Consider the following 22545-nt stretch of genomic DNA (forward strand, 5'->3'; position numbering starts at 1 on the left):
TCTCAGTTTGGTGAAATGTGTATTACAATCTTTGCTTCTCTCCTTCTCCATTAGGTTCTTGTTCATTCTCTTAGGTCCAAAGGGGAAAGCCAAGTCCTACCATGAGATTGGAAGAGCCATCGCCACCTTGATGTCTGATGAGGTAGGGGAGCCAGGTGAAGGGATGTGTGGTTATCGTATATGTATTCATCTAAACTGTGAATTGATTGCCATGTTTTTTTTTTTTCAGTTAGACTTATGTGGCTATGAGGTTCTTCACAGAATGACATACAGTCATTCTTAGGTCATTCTTTCTTAGGCAAGACAGCTTCCCAAAAGTAAGGCACATGCTTTATTTTTGTGTTAGATCCTGAAAGTATACAGGAATAAATACATTTCCATTTTTGCCCAAGCAAAATTATCTGTAGAATATTCTAAATTTCTTAAAACTTTAAGATAAACGGTTTACATATAGTTTTTCTATTTATGGGTTACTATATAAAGTTTTAATTCAGTTATACTCTTTGGAATGATCTGAGACGCAGTACACAGTGATGATTAACAGCAATTAATTATATATTTCAAAAATAACTAGTAAAGAGGATTTTCATTGTTTTCAACACCAATAGGTTGCTACTGTCTGAAATGACCAGTATGCAGCTACCTTGATAGGATCCTTATGTATTTTCAGTTGTTAAAACTGATGTTTAAATATTGCTGATAAGTTCAAAGTCACTCTATTAACTTTATCTCTTTAGATAATTTGTCACTTCTCTGAACTCATATGTCCATATATTATTTGAGAAATGATGACTTTATCAAACAATGCATAGCCAAGTAGATGATTTTAATTTTTTTAGGTATCAGAATGTATTTGTTTTTGTGGTTTGTATTTTGTTGGGAGGCACAGTGTACACATCTGTGGTGCATTAGATACTGTTTCTAACCAGTGCTTTAGAGTTGACATCTCATCCGCACATACAGTAGTTTAGTAATGATAAGCATATTTAGTTTAGTTATGATCAAACTCTGAACTAGTCTATGGTAGAAGAAATACCGTTGGAGTACAGGGACATCAGCCTCTGCTCTCTCAGCTTTCTGCATCCTTATTTCTCAAAGTGATGTTTGTACTGTGGCTTCGTTTGTCAGTCTTACCCATGAAGTGTAGAGCTGGAGGCTCTTTCCCCTGGGGAAATAAAGGACAACTCTGCCATTCCACTCGAGGGGACATTTATTTCCCTCATTTTAGTTGGATGATTTGTTTAATTTTGTGTGTTGATAGTTTTTTTTTTTTTAAATTCATTCCTAATATAAGGTAGGAATGCCTTAGAGCATACGTGATAGGTGCAGAGTGGTTCTCTGATATTGATGAGGGCCTCTTTCAACGGATATTTTACAGGTTTGCTTCTCTTACATCTCATTGGTTGACAGTGCCAATATTTACCACCAAGGTTGGTTGGGAAGGTATATTGCTGACTCTCTATCTGCCAGAGAAAATTAGCAAAGAGATTTTGTGTGTGCTGCAGAGGAAGTTCTTACCCTGTGCATTGCCCTTTCCTCAAACCCAGAACCCTCAAATCAGTGTTATTTGTATGATAACACCTAAAAATGATATTCTAGGAGAAGAGATAGAGTAGAAAGATTTAGCGTAGGTTAAGGGTGTTGAACAGGGGCAAGATTCTCTTCTGGATGATAAAAAGAAATTAACTTATAAAGATAAAAGGCTTGACTTTGTGAAGACCTTCAGATTAGCTCAGAAGAATAGGCCACTGAAGAAAAGGATTGTATGGCCTTCTGAAACCCCTTCTTTGATGTGGATAGAAGATGTGGCATTTTGGCTGTCAGTATCGGTTGCCTTTCTGTTCTGTGTTAAAATACCACGACTAAGGCAACTTGTAGAAAAATAAAAACATTTATTTAGGTTTATAACTCTACATGGATAAGGGTCCATCACCATCAGAGTGGGGAGGAGGCATCGTGGTAGGTGGCAGGTGGCAGGCATGGGAGTAGATTCAGGGAGCTAAGTTCTTACATCATCAAACTCAAACACAAAGCACAGGGAATAAACTCAAAAGTAGAGGGGGCTTTAAGCTCAAAGCCCGCACCATGTGACATACTCTCTCCAGGAAGGCTACACCTCCTACTTCCATAAACAGTGCCACCGACTGGAGACTGAGTCCTCAAATGCACAAGGCATTTCTCCTTTAAACCCCTGCCTTGGCTTTGGTGAATTCCTTTGCTAAAAGGGAGGCATGTCAGCACTTATTTCAACCACTGTCCTTTTTGCCGATATGACTCAGGCTTTCTTCTTTGTTTCTGAATAGCTCCCATTGTTAGAGGACTGCAGTGTGTGTGTGTGTCGCGCAAACGTAAGCACTCACTCCTTATCCCGACTTTAACAGTCAGTGTGCGCTTGTTCTGACACTAATATTTAATTCCAAGACTGGTTTTCAGTAGAGATCTTGAAAACATCTTCAGCTGGCTCTCACAGCAACTGTGAGAGTTTGGATGGAAAAGCATCCTTAAAATTCCATCTCTTCAAACCTCTACTTAGATGCTGAGATCATAACCTGTACCCCTCAGTACACTGAATAGGGAGGAAGATGAGAGAGTAGCTGTGGGAGTGTCAGGGCGCACTGTGGGTGTGTTACTCAGCTGTGATGTGTTGTGAGGCCTTCAGAAAGTTGGCTTAGTGGATCAGCACTTCTCTTGCTGTTCAGGTGTTCCACGACATTGCTTACAAAGCGAAAGACAGACACGACCTGATTGCTGGCATTGACGAGTTCCTAGATGAAGTCATTGTCCTTCCACCTGGGGAATGGGACCCGGCAATCAGAATAGAGCCTCCAAAGAGTCTCCCATCATCTGACAAAAGGTAAGTTGCTATGCACTTGGCAGTGTTCGGGGAGTGTCAAGCCCCTGAGGAGGTTAAGAAAAGAAGTAGGGATGAGCTATGTTGTGATAATCCCTGATCTCATGGATATTTTGCCCCAGATGAGGCTGGTGTGCCTGTAAAATAAGTGTTATGTGCTTTGATGTACTGTAATAATTGCACCTAGCTCTTAATGTTAGAAAGTGTCACCGGTGTTCTTTGGGGATACTTAGGGGATGGTCTGTCTGTGTCTGTGGAAAGATCACTTTACTCAAGAAGAGTCCTTTAGGCTAAGCAGGTTAAAAAGTTTAGTGAGTAGCTGAGGAGAAACAGTTCCGTGAAAATCTGTTATTCCCCAGGTGGAACCGTTTCATTCCTATAAGTGTGCAGTAAGTTAAACTCTTTGTTGACTCAGCCATCTGTCTTGCCACCAGATAGAACACTTTAAGAATTGTCTGTTAGCAAAAAATAAGAAATCATGGTTGTCTTCTGAGAAGGCCTTCATTCTCTGTCTTTAAAAGCATACCACAGACACAAAAGCAAGTGATCACAATAAACTAATGTCTACTCGAACCCTGTTGTCTTGCTTAGAAAGAACATGTACTCAGGTGGAGAGAATGTTCAGATGAATGGGGACACACCTCATGATGGAGGCCACGGAGGAGGAGGACACGGTGACTGTGAAGAATTACAGAGAACTGGCCGGTAACTGCAGGAACCTTTTGCCATTCGTGATAAGGTTTTCCTTAGATCTAAATTTCCCTTCCTTGTTCTCAATTCACTTTCAGTGTTTTATTTGCTGATTTGTTCCATTGGTCAGCCAACAAATATTTATAGTACATCTGTTGGTCAAGGTCACTGGGAGTACAGCCGTATATGAATGCCTTGCTGTTATGGGCCTCACTTTGTAGAAATAGGGTGTGGGGGGGGAATTTAGAATCTTATGCAAATAAATAAATGAATGCACCAATGGGTTTATGAGGAAAATGGAGGAAAAAAATAGGGACTTTGGTGATGTATAGTTTTAGACAGAGTGATCTGAGTGGACCCTGTTGATACAGGAAACATTCAAAGGAAGTGCTGAAGGGTGAGTTAGAGATGGGGGCATAGAGGACCCAGGAGACTGACATCTGGGTAGTGTGGCCAGTGGAGTCACTGATAGGATGATTCAGAGAGGGCTAAGTTTATAGGAGGTGACAACAGGATGACTGAAGATTGACTAGGTATCCTGTGTGATGTTCATGGTACCATCCATTCCTTCCATGTGTGTCTCATGTAGAAAGGAGTGGCCAGTAGGCCACTCCCCTGTCGCCTTGCCCAGTCGAGGATTCTGATTCCCAAGAATCTTCCAGTTGCCCTCTTATTGTGATCATCTCTTCTCTATTATTAGATGATTTTGGGGGGGTTAAGTAAAATTTTTAGTATGATACTCATTTCATGAAAATGTGGAAATCATTACAGGATTTAAAAGAACCCCCCAAATATGTCATTTTAATATGCAATTGAATCTGAATGAAATTAAGTTATTTCCTTCTGCTGGTGACCCACTTGAGTTTCTCCTCTAAAGTACAAAATGAATTCTTTCCCTTCCTCTGACTGAATGAAGACTAAAACCCTCTCCACCATCTGTGTTGATTAATGGTGGGGTATAGCCTAGAACTCTGTCTTTGGTCATCATGCAAATATCATAAAGTGTACTTACACCAATCTGGGGGTATTAGCCACTTATTCAGTATGGCCTCTGGGATGTCATCAAAAGACAAGATGAAGATGATATGTATGAGTCCATTGGCAGCTGAACATGGCATTTTGTTTTACAGTAAACTTTTATAAGTAAAAGGACTATGCACTAAAGTAACAATAAAAGGTATGGTATGGCAAATACATGAGCTGGTAACAGAGCTATCTATATGTGTGTGTAACCGTATGCTTTTACATAGCTCCCAGTCAGTGAGCTTTACTTATGCCAGCATATCACCATGACACACAAGGAGAGAACTGTACTGGAGAAAATTGTCATATCTAATGATGCTTCTTTGTGATAATGTCATTTTAGTTCCACTGTCATCTTCTGAGGCCACAAGCACATACATGGTCCATTATTGACCTCGCTGTCATGATGCAGTGCATGGCTACAGTTCTTTATAAACGATTTTCACTAGGAAAAACTTTGTCACTTGCTACTTACAGCCCAGATATGAGCTGTAAATTTAATGTGTTGAATTGCATCAGACTGTCCTTTCCTTCTCTGATCTCTCTCCTTTCCACACTCATTTAGTGCCTGCACACCCCTGTGTGTGTCAAGGGTACAGAAGTGGGGTGCTCAGCTTAGCTGAGGCTGAGTTGTCAGGTTTTAGAAAGGGGTACTTTGGAGAAAGCTGGTTCAAGAGGTTCTGTTGGAAGAAAAATAGGCTGGTGCTTGGGTTCAGACCACACCTTTGCCTATCACACCCCTGCATGCCTTCTTTACTTCATGCCTTTGGGTCCTTATTCCAAATTCAGATTCTCAGAGGCCCACTCTGGCTATCTGTAGTTTTTTTCAATGCGTCTTCAATAGAACTATGTAATTACTACCTCCATTTGAATTTTCCATGATTTTTATTTACTTACTATCCTGTTTATCCTCTTTCCCAGAGGTAAACTCCATGATGTCAGAACTTCAGAGCCTGTGTTATACAATGTTGTTTCCCCAGAACATGGAATAATGACAGAGGGTGTGTGTCTCATGGGGCTTACCCTCACAAAGTGAGGTGATATGACATTGTGACAACATCTTAATGGGCTTTATGTGTTGTGCAATGATTTGAATGTTTGGTTTCAGAAAATGGAAAATTATAATTTATCTACTCAGTACTCTCATCTAAAGATCAACTGGACAATCTTTGGGACATGTTGGACCTATTCTAGTAACTGAAAGAAAGAAAAAAGAGAAAGAAGAAGATATATTTCTCCACATTTATTTTTTTTCTGTCTCATCTAAGTGAGACTATCTTAAATAGTATCTTGTCATTGACTCAGGGATTTTAAGTCCAACGTCTTTGTGGTTTACTGAATTATGTCTTGATGAAGTTGATGGCTGTTTGTCTTACCCTTGATTACATGTTTGCTTTCTCCCTACCCAGGTTCTGTGGTGGATTAATTAAGGACATAAAGAGGAAAGCACCATTTTTTGCCAGTGACTTTTACGATGCTTTAAATATTCAGGCTCTCTCGGCGATTCTCTTCATTTATCTGGCAACCGTAACCAACGCCATCACTTTCGGAGGCCTGCTCGGGGATGCCACCGACAACATGCAGGTGGGTCTGATTTGAGAGAGGATGCAGACAGTCCGGCGCAGATTGTCCTTCTCACCCCTGCAGCTCTGCGAGGAGCAGATGGCCCTTCAGCTACTCAGCGTGACTGTCTTTTGCTGGATGCTGCACTTTACTTTGCTTCTGGCTCGATGCTGTATTTCCAGCATGTTAGTAATTACAAAAATAGCTTGATGAAATCTGGCTTGAGTCACAAGTGGGGAAAAGAAGGGGAGGAAATGCGGCTCTACAATTCTATTTGGGCAAAAGCGTCTCAGCTGCTCGGATCCTGTGTGGTGCACAGGGTTTAGAGCTTCCAGGATCTGGAGTGCATGGGCCATATTTGGTTTCACTTAGGATCACACTCTTTTGGGGAGGTGTGCTTACGTGACTCTTTGCCCTTGTTCTAAGATGAGCAAATCCACACATCAAGCCATGGGGTGGTCTGCTCGAGGCTGGACTGGCATGTCTGCCGGTAGAAATCAGCTCTAGTGAATCCCAGCTGAAGTTGTTTCTTCTATTCCTGGACCAGCTCTCACTGAGCTGTAAAGAACCTGGCTGGGTTAATGTTATAATGTGAGTTACAACCACAGTTGGTTGGTTACTGTGGGGGGAGGGTTGCCATCCTTTCACATCAGTAATAGCCATGGTTTTAATAAGAGAAAAGATGTCATATGTGTCATATGCTTCCTCCCGACCCATCAATTAGAACAACATGTGGAAACGACTTAAAGTTGATGTAGGCATTAGAAACAGCACGAGTTGTACTTGGTACTGAATACACAGTGGATGGCACTGAACATGAGTTGAAGCCCTTTCAAACTCTGCCTTCACACTTACTTCTTCTCATCAGCGTCCAACCCATGGGGCATTCACACATGTGCCAGCCAGCGTCTTAGTTCATAAATGCAGCTAATTCCCCCAAATTACTTTTGTTACTTTCTTACTTTGCCTCTAGTTCTACATCTGTGCTCTAGAGTCCTTTCTCAATGCAAAGATCAGATAGATCCAGTAACCTTTATTTTGTGGTACCAGGCACCAAGGGAAAAGTTTCACAATCATATTTTAAGTTAAGAGTGCCTGTTCGTTATATGAAGCTGGCCTTCATGCATATGGGAGCTATGGGCTCAGCTGAGTGGTTCTTTCTTTGATCCTTCATACACATAACAGTTAGATGGCACCTGAGTTTGAAGTTGTCTAATGGTTTCCACTCACATACTGCCTAGGCATGAGTGACTGGAACAGCTGAGCTCTAGGGACACTCCATGTGGCTTTTCCACAAGACTAGCTTGGGCTTCGTCACAGTATGTGCACCCTTAAAAGCTGCTGAGGCTTCAGAGAAAGAGGTGACGACCATTCACCTTTCATCTCATGTGGTTGTATACCTAACATTGCTTAGTTTTCTGACTTTCAGAGATGCACTGAAAATCCAAACTCTCAGTGAAAGCTTTTAGCTCTTAAATATTACCATTGATTAGCATTATGCTGATCAAAGATCATGAATCTCTATGTCACTCCTGGGCCTGGTTCGCAGAGACCAAATGTGTTTTGCTGCCACCCCTGCCGTGGATGTCTTCATTCCTAAGACAGGGATAACAACTAAACTGTAACAGTAACAAAATGTTTATAAACTCTGACCTAGATTCAAGCGTGGCAGCAGTCCCTCATCCAGGTTACAACATGATACTCGCTAAGGTAGATCATTTAGGAAACCAGCTGGAAACGAAACCATCGAGGAAACACCTCGAGGCCAGCACAGAGCTCGCACAGGCAGCCACGTGTGCTGAAGAAATCAAAGATATCTATGGTGTTTAAAGGATGTATTTTAGGGGCTTCTGCTGTTTATTAAAAGTTTTGGTATATAAATAAATATGTTACCATTAAACACCGATCAGATCATTGTATTTACTTTCTTTTCCCCTTTGCTTTTTAGTTATGCTTATTCTTGAGAATTTCAAAAGTGCTTACACTGTATTTTAATCATCGGCATCCCTTCCTCCTCTCAGCTTCTCCCAGATTCACTGCTGCTCTTCACCCACGACCCCCTAACTTCATGACATCTTTGGAAAATAACCCTATCAATCCAGTTTGTACTGCCTATATACCCAAGGGTGTGGGCCACCCACTGAAGCATGATTGACTACTTCCTTAAACTTAATTGATTCTTCTTACCCCAGAAACCATCCCTGGCCAATAACTCCTCAGATGAGTCCAGCAGTCCTCTCGTTTTCAGAGGACTCTGTTTCACTCCAGTTCTTCAACCTCTGGCTGAGGGTCTTTATTCTTCTCCTGGATGATGCTCAAGCTGTTTGGCGGAAAGGTTGTGTATTGATGCAGGCTTAATGGCTGAGCACTCCCTAGACACTTATTCTCTGTGCTTTGACCCATTGTGAGCTTCTGTGTTGATTACTGTCCACCAAATACCAAGGCTTGTCTGATGATGTTTGAGGGATGGGATACACTGTCTGATTTGGAGCAGATGATTAAGGACAAAACCAACAAAACCAACTTTTGTTACGAGATAACAGAGGTGTGCTTATGCAGAGACATCTAAAATAATTTATCTTTTGTGGATATTCTTCTGTTCTTCTCATTGAAACAGTGGCAGTGCAATCTTCCTATGTGTGCATTGAATGCTTCTCCGGAATATAATCTTTACAGTCTTGTTTGGTTTAGCTTTATGGTTTTGAGACAGACAGAGAGAGAGAGAGAGAGGGAGGGAGGGAGGGAGGGAGGGAGGGAGGGAGAATGTGTGTAGTGTGTATATGTGTATATAGTGTAAGAGAGTGCTGAGGATTGAACTCAGGGCCTTCAGCATACTGGGTATCTTAATTAAGGTTTCTATTTGCTGTGATGAAATAACATGGCTAAAGAAACATGGGGAGGAGAGGGTTTATGTGGCTTATGCCTCCACATTACTGATCATCACCATGGGAAGACAGGACAGGAACTCAAACAAGGCAGGAACCTGATGACAGGAGCTGATGCAGTGGCCATGACATAGTGTTGGTTACTGGCATGCTCCTTCTGGGTTGCTCATAGAACCCAGGACCACTAGCCCAGGGGTGATATCACGCACAGTTGATGGACCCTCCCCCATCAATCACTAATTATGAAAAGTTCCTACAGGCTTGCCTACAGTCAGATCTTATGGAGGCATTTTCTTAATTAAAATTTCCTCCTATCATATGACTTTGCTTGTGTGAAGTTGACATAAAACTATCCAGTATACTGGACAAGTGCTCTAGGAGTTAGCCAAAACTCCATCCCAGATTTAGCTTTAGAACGTAGCATCTAAGGCCAGATGAGAAGAAGCTTGTCCAGGTTGGTTTTGGTACCATTTGTATGAATCAGTTTCTATTTGAATGAGTTCTTGGAATAGTAGACTTTGCTGTATAATATAAATAGGTATGATGGGATTTTGACGTGCTGTATATTGTCTGGGTAATTCCCTGGCTATGTTCTGGTTCTGAAGTTATCAGGAGAAGTGTGAAGGGGTTAGGGCATCAGCCTGTTAAACAGTGTTCCTGGATATTAGACTGGGAAGTTGATAACTCAAAGCCATAAAGACTCATAAGGATATTTTTGTACATACTTTGTCAATATTTTATTAATTATTTTATAATTTTTATTGATAATTTTGTTGAAACAATATAGGTAGAATGTTAAAGTTTTCTGTGAATGAAATTACTGAAGCATACATCACTTCTCTTGCATATGAAGCTTTTCTCCTTAAAAGCTACACTGTCAAAGCCCTTCTTGAAGGCTTGCAGGAGTCACAGAGGATGGCAGGAACACTGAAAGGGAAGGATGGACAATGAGTGGTTATTAACACATATTTGTTGAACTGAACATTAATGAATATTGTTGTGTGTGTGTGTGTATTTTAAGAACTAGAGAGTGAGCTGTTTTGACATGTGAAGACTATATCATGTATGCAATGCACCTTACCTTATGAATGTTTTATCCCTTGGGCAGGAGCCGTTTTGACTTGTCATTGAGACAATAAAATATTTTGTGGATTTGATGATATGTCTCAGGTCATTTTATAGGTATATGACAGACATTAACTTATATCTTTGCAAATGTTTATGGTGTGCCTACCATGTATTATATAGATAGAATTTTATGTGCTTGAGGAAGAGAGAGGTGAGTCAAATGGGTAAGAAGCCTAGGCTGGTGGGATTTACATTTAGATTACTTATGGAAGCAACCCTTTTCTAGGTCCCTACAAGGTACTAGCATGGTATATAATACCTCCAATTACTTTTCTAAACACATCTTCCAGAAAGCACTGGGAAAACTTGAGTGTCTGCAGTTCTATCACATCCTTCACAAATAAGGCAGCAGGTTAGTCGCCATAACACAGGCAGCTCAATGAGTCAACTGAGAATAACATCCATGCTTCTAAAGGCAGACTGCTCAGAGATGGTTTGGCTAGGGCCTTTATTGTCAGGCTACAAATAGACATGGGTGCTGGGGAGAAGCATGTTGTGAAAACACAGATGACTCACTGTGTGACTGTTGTCTAAGCTACTCTCCTGCCAGCTTCTGTTCAGGAGGACTGGCCTGTTTGAAGATAGAATTTGCTTTCAAGCATTAATTTTAGGGCTGATGGTATCTATCATCTATCTATCTATCTATCTATCTATCTATCTTATCATCTATCATTTAACTCTATCTATCTATCATCTATCTATCTATCTATCTATCATCTATCTATCTATCTATCTATCATCATTTATCATCTATCATTTAACTATATCTATCATCTATCTATCTATCATCTATCTATCTATCTATCTGTCTATCATCTATCTATCTATCATCTATCTATCTATCATCTATCTATCTATCATCATCTATCTATCATCTATCTATCTATCATCTATCTATCTATCTATCTATCTATCATCTATCTATCATCTATCTATCTATCTATCATCTGTCTATCTATCTATCTGTCTATCTATCATCTATCTATCTATCTATCTATCAATCATCTATCTATCATCTATCTATCATCTATCTATCATCTATCATCTATCTATCTATCATCCATCAATATGTATCTTATGGACTTAAATGCTTGTATATGTCAGTGTGCGTTTATGTACGCATGCATGTGTGTGGAAACAGATCATCTTGGAGTGGCCAAGATCATTTTTCATGGAACTGTGTTCAGAATAAAGCAGTCAAGGCTACAGTGCTCCCTGTTTGATAAAATTGTAATGTCAGCACAAATGACTCCACGTATTCCCCAGTGTTAGCTGATATATTTTGTCAATCAAGAAACTCTTAGAAGATGCTGGGGCTTACAAAGAGGACATTTACAAATTTCTTATAGAAATAAGTTTGAGCCATTAGAGTTTAGCTTGGGGTTCTTCCAGCAACTAAACTACTTTGCTTAGAATCAACCTTATATTCCTGTAGAACCCAACCTCAACTTGTGCTAACTTCTCTTTATTAGAGTGTAGAGATCCATCAATTCCTGATGTTTGAGAGTGGTTTATCACTTACCCTCCTGGGAAAATTCCACCAAGTTGATTCTCTACTTTCCTTGCCATGTTGCAAAGATATAGTCTTCAGCCTCACTGTTTTGAAATCTCATCTCCTCCATAATTAAAACCATGACATCATGAATGCTGATATCATGTTTACATTCTTGATTACCAAACAAGTATATTTCTCTGTTTATATAGATACCTTGAAATTTTCTTAAATATTGATGTGTGACTACATTCCACTATTTACTACAGTTAAGCATTTTTCATTTTCAGAGTTATTATATGGAGTTGGACCTGATGGCACAGGGATGTGATTCTAGCTCTCAGGAGGCTGAGGCAGGAGGATTTCAAGTTCAAGGCCAGCCTGAGCAACTTAACAAGACTCTGCCTCAAAATAAAAGTAAACCAAGAACTGAAGAAATAGCTCAGTAGTAGTGCACTTGATTAATGTTGGGGAAAATCCTAGGCTCAGTTGGTAGTTCTATAAAGAAAATACTTCTTTGCTAACACAGTGAGTCATCACTTAGATTTTGAGGAGGATATTAGTGTAAGGAAGACTCATGGATGCTTTGTGGCAAGCCCTGTGTTATTTAAGAACTGTTCTTCTCTAGCATACAGAGAATGTATCTTAATGGAAGTGTACATTTGATTGTGAATGACTAAGCATAGTCTAGAGGGAAGACTGAGTGAAGAAAGCCATCTTAAATTTTTTTTTCAGGAGTAAATATAATCCTATTTTCACAAACCTTTCAGCAAAAGAGTGCAGTAAGATTTTTAGCATTCTGTGAAATTTGTGATATTTATGGAGCCTAACAGAGCACATTTTAAGAGAACTTGTCTCATAATAAGGGACATTTATAGCTGGCATCTCCAAATTTGAGGCTTTATTTTAACATTCTGCTGTGCTGAGAGATTTTCACCAATCTGCTCAAGTTGGAAAAGTATCATTTCTTGTGTCTGTGAGAAAGGTGCTTCTTTGCACTGTCTGTCATGCATAGCTTGCAGCAGCAGGGTTGACATGAATTGGTAATTTATTGAGAAAAGAATAATATTGGACTGGCTGACTATTGCTGTTTGGCACCAAAATGCTTTTCCTTTAGAAGTAGGGAACACAAAAACTTATTAATCTGTACAGCAGCATATTGTAGCTTCCACACGTGAGGCAGGAATAGCCTGTGGGGATGAGACAAGTTGATATTTTGGTTAGCCCAAGTAAGCAAGCCTATTTAGTAACAAATGAAGAAATCCATCTTTCTTACCTAGGGTTCTAGAAAGGAACTTTGAACTTTAAAAACATATTTTACAGGCTAAGGGGATGTCTCACTGGTTAAAGTGTGTGACTTGCAAGTGTTGAGGGCTACAGTTTAGATCTTAAGAATGCACATAGATACTTAGAGGGCATGGCAGACCCCCTGTAATGATAGCAATCTGGTCCCTAGAGCAAGCCAGCTAGCTAGAGTAACTGCACTGTGAAGTCTGGGCACAATTGAGTCACTGCCTAAGTACATAAGGGAGTGAATGATCAGTGAAGACTCTGACAGCAACGGGCCTCCACATATGTCTGTTGTATACACACGCACACACACATATTGCACTTACCTGCACATGCCATGAGTGAACACACACCCCTCCACATGCAAATGTTGCTTTACAAGTTCTGAGTTAAATTTAATTGACAGAAGTTAAGTCATTGGTCCTTTTTATTCAAAAGACATTTTTCAGCTTTGTTTGGTTGGTGATCAGAAAATTAAAGTCATTTGGAGAAGATAGGGAGTCCCAAATGATGCTAAAGTAAAATTTATTATTTTTAGCTTATGGCTATCTTGAAAATAGCTTCTCCAATATGACATTTTCATTATATCTTCTCATACATATTGCAAAATATACATACTCAGGTAGATAAACATGTAGGATATTATGTAAATGAGATTACATATTCATATTTTATAACAGTTATATTTTGTGGACATTTTCTTCGTTAATAGGTTCTTTAGCATAATTCTGGTAACTATCATATGATATATGCACTATAATTTATTTAATAAACTTATAGTCTCAGTTTGTCTCTTTTATAAAGAATACTATAGACATCAACTATATATTTATTATTTATAATTATCTCCCTAAGGTAAATTCCTAGCAAAATTAATGTGCAATATATTGATTATAGTTGTCATTTAATTCAAATTATACTCCACAAAGGTTATTCTAATTCATATTTCAACCATTAGTGGGCAGGAGTACTCATTTGCCCACCCACCCCTTTTCGCCGTAGATTCTCAGTTTTGTTATGCTGTGTGTTGAAAAAGAATGGCTTGCTTTGGGGGCTGGTGAGATGGCTCAGTGGTTAAGAGCACTGACTGTTCTTCCAGAGGTCATGAGTTCAAATCCCAGCAACCACATGGTGGCTCACAACCATCTGCAATGAGATCTGATGCCCTCTTGTGGGGTGTCTGAAGACAGCTACAGTGTACTTATAATAAATAAATAAATAAATAAAGTTTAAAAAAAAAAAAAAAAAAAAAAAAAAAAAAAAAAAAAAAAAAAAAAAGAATGGCTTGCTTTAATTTGATCTCACTCCTGTGGTTTTAATGAACCCTGGTATCTGTCCCCACTGACATCAACATCCATCCTTTTCTCTGCTTATATTCTTGCTGTATTCTCTTTTGGGGACATTTAGTTTCTCCTCTTAACTCCCTGTCTAATAAGGATATTTTCCTTTCCTTGTTAGGCAAAGATTTACAAAGCGTTTTTCTAATGCCATGATGTCTTTTAACTGTGTGTGTGGCATCTCTGGCTGTAAAGCTTTTAACTTTAGCGCGCAAGCCTTCCGTCCTCCTTGTCTCTTGTTTGCACGATATATTTAAAGAGGCTTCTCCTCCCGAAGATTAGAAAAATACTTCCTCACATACTTCAGTTCTTTTATGTTCTCGTTTAGTTGTTTTATCCATCTGGAATTGATTTTTGTGTAGTGTTAGACTAGAATTGGGTGTTTCACATATATGTTCACAGCTCTTCAAAGAACAGAAGGCATCTGTCTTGCCCCTTATTCTATTCCCAGAGAGTTCAAGCTCTCCTGCTGAAGTCCTGGACTCATGCTTTTCTCAACCAGAGCTGTAGTTTGTCTTCCCTGATTGTTTAGTTTCTACTGGTTGTGTGGCCTGAAGTCCTGTTTATGACATGCCTAACAGCAGGGAGTGTGACCATGAGGATCTCGGGTGCTTCCTTTGGACAGGACAGTAATGATAGAGGGTGAAGCCAGCTTTACCCCATTCGGATGTGTAGTGTGTGTAACTAGCTCTCAATGATGTTGTGAAGGAGGAAGAGTGAAGGTCAATGGGTGGACCTCAAACTCGGACTTCAAGAGAATCATCTGGGAGCTCTGAGAAATCATTCTCTAGGCTTCATCCCCCTGTCCTTTTTCAGAGATGCTGACTTAACTGCTCTGTGTGACTATGAAGGATTAGGCTTTTAACAAACAGACAAACACATATGAACTTTCTCAGGTAATTCTCATGTGACCTGAATTTGATCTCAATACTTGCATTCTTTCTTTCCTTAAATTTTTTTTTATTTATTTTTAATATATGTATGTGTGTTTCCTCCATGTGTGCATGTGCATCCTGTGTATCTGGTGTCTGCAGAAGCCCAAGGGGTATTTCAGATCCACTGGAACTGGAGTTACAAAAAGTTGTGAGGTACTAAGTGCATTCTGGGAACTGAATCCAGACCCTCTGCAATAGCAAATGTGTATTCTTAACTGCTGAGCCCCTTCTCCAGCCACAGTTGTATCATTCTTAACTTACTTTTAATAATGGGGTTTAGCTTCTGCTGGGGCATGACATTAAAACTCTTGCATGCTTCAGCATTGAGAAGGTGAAGAAGGTAGGCATGAGATTGATTTCAGCCTAGACGACAATGAAGTCAGGCTGAGCTACAAACCAAGACCTTTGTGTAAACAAACACACAAACACACAAAACAGTTAACATTGCAGTTGAGCCGGATTCTCCTTTTAGTGTTTCCTGTGGCATCACACTGCCTTGTTTCTTTTTCTTGGCTAAACTGCAGATTCAAAGACTCATCTACATAAATTCAATTTTATTATTCAGCAAGCTGTATCATTCATGTAAATCAATCCAAACATGAGCTAAATTTTCTCTCCTTATGAGTAGAAATAAATTAAAAAAAAATTTTAAGGCTTGTCATACCACAGTAATATTGGTGAATGCACTGTCACTTAATACAACTAAAATATTTTATTTTCTAAGTTCTACGAGTTTGCAAATTGTCTAAGAAACAGAAAATCTGGTGTTTTTCTTAGCCTTTATGCTGTTTCCTCCCTCTATCTTACTGCTGCCAAGCAAGCCCTCCTCCACAGGGTAATAATTGTGAACCAAAACAATAAGATCCTCACTAAGAAGGATATAGAGTTGAAAATGCTATTTTGTGGTGTCATGTGAAGATAAAGTACAATGAGGTGAAGGCATGCATCTTGAATGTCTAATGTCCAGTTCTCCTGAGTACCCTTCTTTACGTTGCTATGGGGGTAATGCTACTCACAGTTCATGTCCCAAGTAGTTGAAAGTCACGAAATGCTGATATTTTTGAACACAGCTGCCTTTTAACTTTTTTTGACCCTTCCTCCTACGGTTTACATTACTGTATGCTTGATTTTGAAAGTTTGAGAAATGTTCTACTTTTTCTGGCTGTTTTGAAAAAAAAACAGAGGATATCTTGGGTTAAATTTCACACCCTCATGCAGGCAGAGAAACAGTTGCAAATTGTTTTGTGTGAGAGCTTTGATTTTGATTCTGTAACATAAATAGACTATTTTGTTTTGGCTAGAAGCATCAATTTCACTGTAAGAATCAACTCCTCAGGCCCTAGTGTTGCCCCAAGGTATCTATATTTTAATGCAGAATTTGAGAGGCCCCACCCCATCCTACTGAGGACTAACCTTGATTTAAACCATTCCTTACAGCTTTCCACCTTCCTCCTGTTCAGAAGGTAAAAGACGTGATCATTCCTAGGTGTGCTGAAGGGGATGAGAAGGCAGGAGGGAAGAGACCTAATATTACATCTCTACTGTGTGCTCTACTGTGCTCTGAGTTCTTTTCCTTTTAATCCAGCAGTTCTCAGCTTGTGGGTCATGGCTCCTTTGGGGGTCGTGTATCAGATATCCTGCATATCAGATACCCTGCGTATCCATTACAGTTCCTAACAGTCACAACATTGCAGTTATGAAGTAGTAACAAAATGATTTCACGGTTGGGGCGGGGAGGTCCCCACTTCATGAGGAACTGTATTAAAGGGTCGCAGCATCAGGAAGGTTGAGAACAACTGCTCTGATCCAAGTGATGATCCAGGGAGGTAGCTGTAGGTTTGGCAGAGAGATACTTGGCTCTAGGGCAGTAACTGGCGGAGCTGATGTCAGCTCACAGAGCCATGTCTACAAGGTGCTGAGCCAGCTGGCTGAGGCCTTAGCACTCATCAAGCCCCACCTCTTTGTCTTATATTCAAGTAAAGATGTTGCCAATGAGAGGTTGCTGCTATTCAAAAAGCTTTTAGCCACCAGAGACTGTGCGAGGCATGTCCCATAGTCTGTGTGATCTAACATTCGGATTAGAGGTTACGCTGCAACTGTGGGACAGCCTCTAAGGCACCTGGAGACGGTGAACGCAGAGCCTGTTTCTCTACTCTGCCGCCTTTTATTTTATTACTTGAAAGAAGTGAGGTGACATTCTGAAGATCGTCGGGTCTCTTGTGCAGAACAGTCTAGACTCTGGATTTCCTGATTGCTGGCTGTCTCTCCCTTGTAGGAATTCTCTGACAGCAGGGAAGGAAGGAGGAAGGCCAACCAAGAGTGTCAGGACACTCTGTGGGCCCTCATGTACCACACCTCCAAGATCAGCCAACTGCACCTTTGTGAAGTGCTAGGAAATTCTTTCCTTCTAGAAGTCAGATGTAGAAGTATCTTTAAAACTCATGGCTGTTGACAAGACATGACTCAATGAAGTTTTCTTTTAGAATTCAATAGTGGCGAACACTGGATAGGATAAATCGGAAAAGGTGTTTACAATGATTTGTTTTGTAAGTTCCATTGGAGTCTAGTTACAGTTAACGTTATTCATTGCCTCGGATTATTTTAAAAAAAAAAATTCTGGGCTGTGAAGAGGAACATGTCAAAATGTGGTGAAAATGGTTCTTTTCTCAGAATTGCTGGAAGCCTCTCGCGGTTGAAGCGAGTTTCCAGTGCAGTGTGTGTAATAAATCACCTGTCTCTACTTCAGAATTGTCAGCCACAGAATGGAAAACTAGCACTTATGAAGGGATCAAGCACTGCAATAAAAGTAATCTGCCTTTGAGTCATCACGTGGCTTCCATAAATCACTGTGGTTTTCTGGAAGAAACTGGTTGCTATCTTTACTGAACGAGCAGCCAAGGCTCTTGACCTTTGATAAGGAGACCTAGGGTGTCACTTGGGCATGTCTTCGGTTCCTTCAGCACTAGCTGAGGACCTGCAAAGCTCGTGGAAGGATGGTGGGCAGCGGGATGGGAGGAGAAACAGAAGGTGCAGGAAGACCTTGTTCCTGTCCTCCCAGAGATTGATGGCTATGGCAAGCCAAGCTGAGGATCTGAAATCTCAAGTTCCTCCTTTCTGATTTTACACCCTGTCTTATGCCCAATCTGAGCCGTGTTTTGGTCTCTTTGAGCTATGATGCACAGTCTCTTTGCCTATTAAATATGTTTAGACTGTGTCATAATGACACATTTTATAATACCGTGTAAGTGGATCATCTGGTCAATTGAAGCATTTAAATCCTTAGCTTTCAGGGGAGCTATAAAAAAAATGAAGATAAGATTGTGAAAGCTCCCTGTTTATGGACAGAAGCTGACAATTTCCCTATCTAGGAAAATCCTTCGGCTTCGGCTTTTCCACCCCTTTAGAACTTGAAAAGAGTGACGTGTGGCTAGGTGGACACACACATCCAATAGCTCTTATCCACAGTGCCTGCACATCACTTAACTCACCTGAATGTCACAGTGTCAACAGTCAAGAAAACAGGACAGTATTATATGGAGGAACAGGGGACCCTTTCAGGCTTGTCCATCGAACTGCATCTTGGTTGTGTCGTTTTGTTTTGTGTTTTTTTTTGCTTCTCACTTTTCTTCCCTATGAGGAACAATGAGCTGGGATAGCTACTAAAAAAACGAACGATGCTTTCAAGCTGTTCCTTAGCCCTCACACGTGTTTAAGTGGGAGCCTCTATGTGTCGCTCCTGCTAGATTCAAACCTGTACTCTCCACAACTTGATTAAGGAAGGTTGTTTTGTAAGCTAGTGATTCTTTTGTGTACTGCTTCCTGTTGTGCTAAAGGAAAAGTTGACGTTCAGAGATGTCCACAAAAGCTTTAGCTACTTATGTCTCTGTACATTTATTTTTCTCAGACTGTAAAGTTCCTTGAGGTTTTTGTGCAGTTTGTATTGGAACATGTGTTAGCACGAAATGAGAATCATTGTTGTCAGTTGTCGCTGTCATCAGTAGCAGCATTTTTTTTTTTTTTTTTTTTTTTTTACAATTGGTGGCTTAAAAATTGCAAATGACCTGAAAGCTATTCACAGTTAATGGTTGCTGGGGGAGGAAGAGTCAGTTTTCCTCAGGAATGTGACCTCTGCAAGGCTGCTCATATTCCAGCAGCTAGCCCTTTACTCACACACACATATGCAACATTGACAGGACTTAGTGGATTGTGAAGAGAAAAGGAAAGGGGATATTCAGTTGGGAGGTGATATGGAGGTTGGTGTCTCGGAGCATTCAGTATGGTGAACGGGATGGATATAATCAAAATGCATGTATACACGTATGAAATTAAAAGACATGAAATGCGTGTACATATGTACAATTAAAGCAGACATGAGAAAATTGTTACAGTGGCATCGCTGTCTTTATCCTCTTTGGTCTCACCCCTCCTTTTCAAAATCTTCTCTGTTAGAAAAAGAAAAGGCTTTGTGTTTAAAATGTAGCTGCTTAAAAGTACCTACTAAGTGCAAGGGATAATGGCACTGAAGCAAACACTGAAGAACCACAAAGAGAAAAACAGATCTATAAAACCTGAACCAATGCTTCTGTTTTGATGACTTCAATACATTTTTAAGTAATGGTCAGAGATACTATTCCTTCCTGGAAACCAGAAGTCTCAGTCACTGCCGCACTGTGGAGCAACCAACCCTTGCAATAGGGAAGATTTATGGTATGTGTGTTAAAGACCTGTTTGCTAGGGACCTCGTTCTAACGTACACAGCTTCTTTCTTTGGCCAACATCACAAACAGGAAGAACATATGTGGGTCTTTTGGTTTGTTTTTACTTTACCACCTGAATGTTCTTTCTTTTAGGGTGTGTTGGAGAGTTTCCTGGGCACTGCTGTTTCTGGAGCCATCTTCTGCCTTTTCGCGGGTCAACCGCTCACCATCTTGAGCAGCACGGGACCTGTTTTGGTGTTTGAGAGGCTTCTTTTTAACTTCAGCAAGTATGTGTCTGTCTGTTGTCTGTCTGTCTGTCTGCCTGCCTGCCTGATTACTTGATCTCCTATGATGTTCCGTTTGGACAAAGCACAGAATAGCCGTGGAATAGATCCAAGAAGCTACCAAAATACTGGAGTGATAAGATTTGGAAGTCAAAAGTGCCTTAATGATTAAGTTGTCCAGAGCTTAGTTTACAGTCATTTCAAGAGGCCCATCTGTTGTGCTTTCTGCTCTTTCCTTCTCCAAGAATTCTCATCCTTACTGGCTTCTTTCATGTCCCAAGGGCTGACTCTCAAGGACTAAAAGCCCCAGATTCCTTTGCCCTCCAGGGCTTCCTGCTGGTTTAGATAATGAAGAGAGAGCAAAGTTTCAGGATGTCATGTTCTCCCATCATCCCCTGCTTTCAGCACAGCAGCCTGGCTTGCTTCCTGACACTGGCCTCTGTCAGGTGGCCTGTCTAGCCTAGTTTTTGCTCACCAGGCTCTTGTAACTCCATTCCTTGTGTGACCTTTAAAAGCTCAAGACTGAAAATGGCTCCCTGCTCTAGTTAGCTCTAAGTGGATCTGCATTGCCATTTTAAGGGGAGGGGGAGTCAGGCTTTTGTGAATAGCCTTTTTTTTTTAGTTTCCTTTGAGTCCCACTTTAAAATGCCTTTTCTGTCATGATACTGAAACAATAAAGAAACCAAATGACTTGTGCCAGGTTGTACGATTCATTCGTGAAAGAAACTGAATGTTCTTAATCCATGGTTCCCCTGTTCGTCACTCCAGTACTCAAGATGGATAGTAGTGATGACAATATTTTCTTTTAGAAATTGGTGGTTCATTTTAAATGGCGGGGGTGGTGGTGGTAATTGAGATAAGGAAATTATTTAAATTGTTATTTTAGCACAGGAATAGATTTGATTCCATGTAAAACTGGGTATTCTTGTCTCTCTCTCTCTGCTGTGATTGCTATACTTCTAGGATAGGAATGCCTTTATTGGACGGTCTCATTGCTTAGATCATGGTTTGTCAATGTCCTGTGAGCATTCCTTTGCAGAATTTCCATATTCTGTATTGTTGCATATTGCAGGATTTTAATTATAGAACAGCCAGTGTCTACACAGTATCTGTATTTGTTACTTCTCTGTTACTGTTCCAGGAGACTCTGACAAGCTGTAACTTAGAGGAGAAAGGGTTTGTGCTGACATACAGTTCACTGCAAGGAAAGCATGGCAAAAGAAGAGTGAGGGGGCCCTGGTAGTCAGGAAGATGAGAAAGAACAGGAAGTGGGGCCAGGCCATACAACCTCAAAGCTAACCTCCATGGTTGTACTTCCTCCAGCAGGCTTCCACCTTCTGAAACTCCCATACACTTCCTATATTGTGCTACCAGCTGGCGATCATGTGTTCAAATCCACAACTCTGGAGGGAATAATTCATATCAAACCAAACCATAACAAGACATGTGAACTTGACGGCTCCCACAGAACTTTTGAAATTGCATATGTCATTGAAACTGATTATAAGTTAAATGAGACAGTGGGAAGGTTGAGACCTTTTTTTTTTTTTTTTAAAATCTGGGCACAGAACATCAGTGAAAACCTTCTGAGCACTGGAAGTTGCAATATTTAAATAGAATTGTGACTTTTCTGTAGATTCTTATTATGGATTTCTCCTCCACCATGTTTCTGAGAAGTACACGGAAAGAATTTTATTCATGTCAGTTTATAGAGAGAGTCAAACAGTTTTTATATGTTTAAGAAAACATTTTCTGAGACAAGAAAGGCTTCATGGGAAGATTAAACAAGTGTGTGCTATAAACAGGAACCAACAGACAGAGGCTTACAGAGAGATTTATTGGATGCAATGTGATCAGAGTCTGAATCTACAGAAAATGTTTGTGCCTTGGTTTGTTTTACTTATTGTAGGCTACAGAGTATTTCCTTCCACCAAGCCAGTTCCTTTCTCACTTTCCCTTCTGTTTCATCATAATTGGTTCTGTTACATAGTTTCCAGCAATTTATTTGAAAACAGTTGTAAAGCAATGAGAAACATTTGCAAAACTGCCTTAAACCCAACATCGCCTATTATGTGACAAATGGTACTTTTATTCACTGTGCTCTGAATGTATTCATTTATTTTTCTTAGAATCCCAGTAATTATGGTATTTCCTCTGGATACAATGTAGTTTGTGGCATACCATTTCCCAAACCTGCGTTAACCCACTATAAGGTTTTAGATGTTCCATGGAAAAAAAAAAGCTTTCTCGTGGGCCTCGGAAGTACAGTATTTCAGTCTCCATTTGGTCATTTCCTTTTCAGTACACCAAAGAATCAAGATGACTGTCCAGTCAAGCCATCTTGAACTATTTGTTCACCTTTCCCAGCTT

At 40.2% G+C, this 22545-nt stretch overlaps 1 protein-coding gene across 1 annotated transcript in view; it reads left to right on the top strand.

The window, feature by feature from the left end:
* Slc4a4 (solute carrier family 4 member 4) overlaps window positions 1–22545 on the top strand; it is a 325511-nt gene that overhangs the window by 223604 nt on the left and 79362 nt on the right. Inside the window, exons 9-13 of the mRNA XM_028752664.1 lie at window positions 55–142; window positions 2700–2854; window positions 3443–3556; window positions 5974–6148; window positions 20045–20178. Coding sequence (XP_028608497.1) covers window positions 55–142; window positions 2700–2854; window positions 3443–3556; window positions 5974–6148; window positions 20045–20178 — 666 coding nt within the window. The remainder of the gene's footprint in view (window positions 1–54; window positions 143–2699; window positions 2855–3442; window positions 3557–5973; window positions 6149–20044; window positions 20179–22545) is intronic.

This window comes from Grammomys surdaster, unplaced genomic scaffold (genome assembly GCF_004785775.1).
Source record: "Grammomys surdaster isolate TR1022 unplaced genomic scaffold, NIH_TR_1.0 125928, whole genome shotgun sequence".
In the NCBI taxonomy this organism is placed as follows: Eukaryota; Metazoa; Chordata; class Mammalia; order Rodentia; family Muridae; genus Grammomys; species Grammomys surdaster.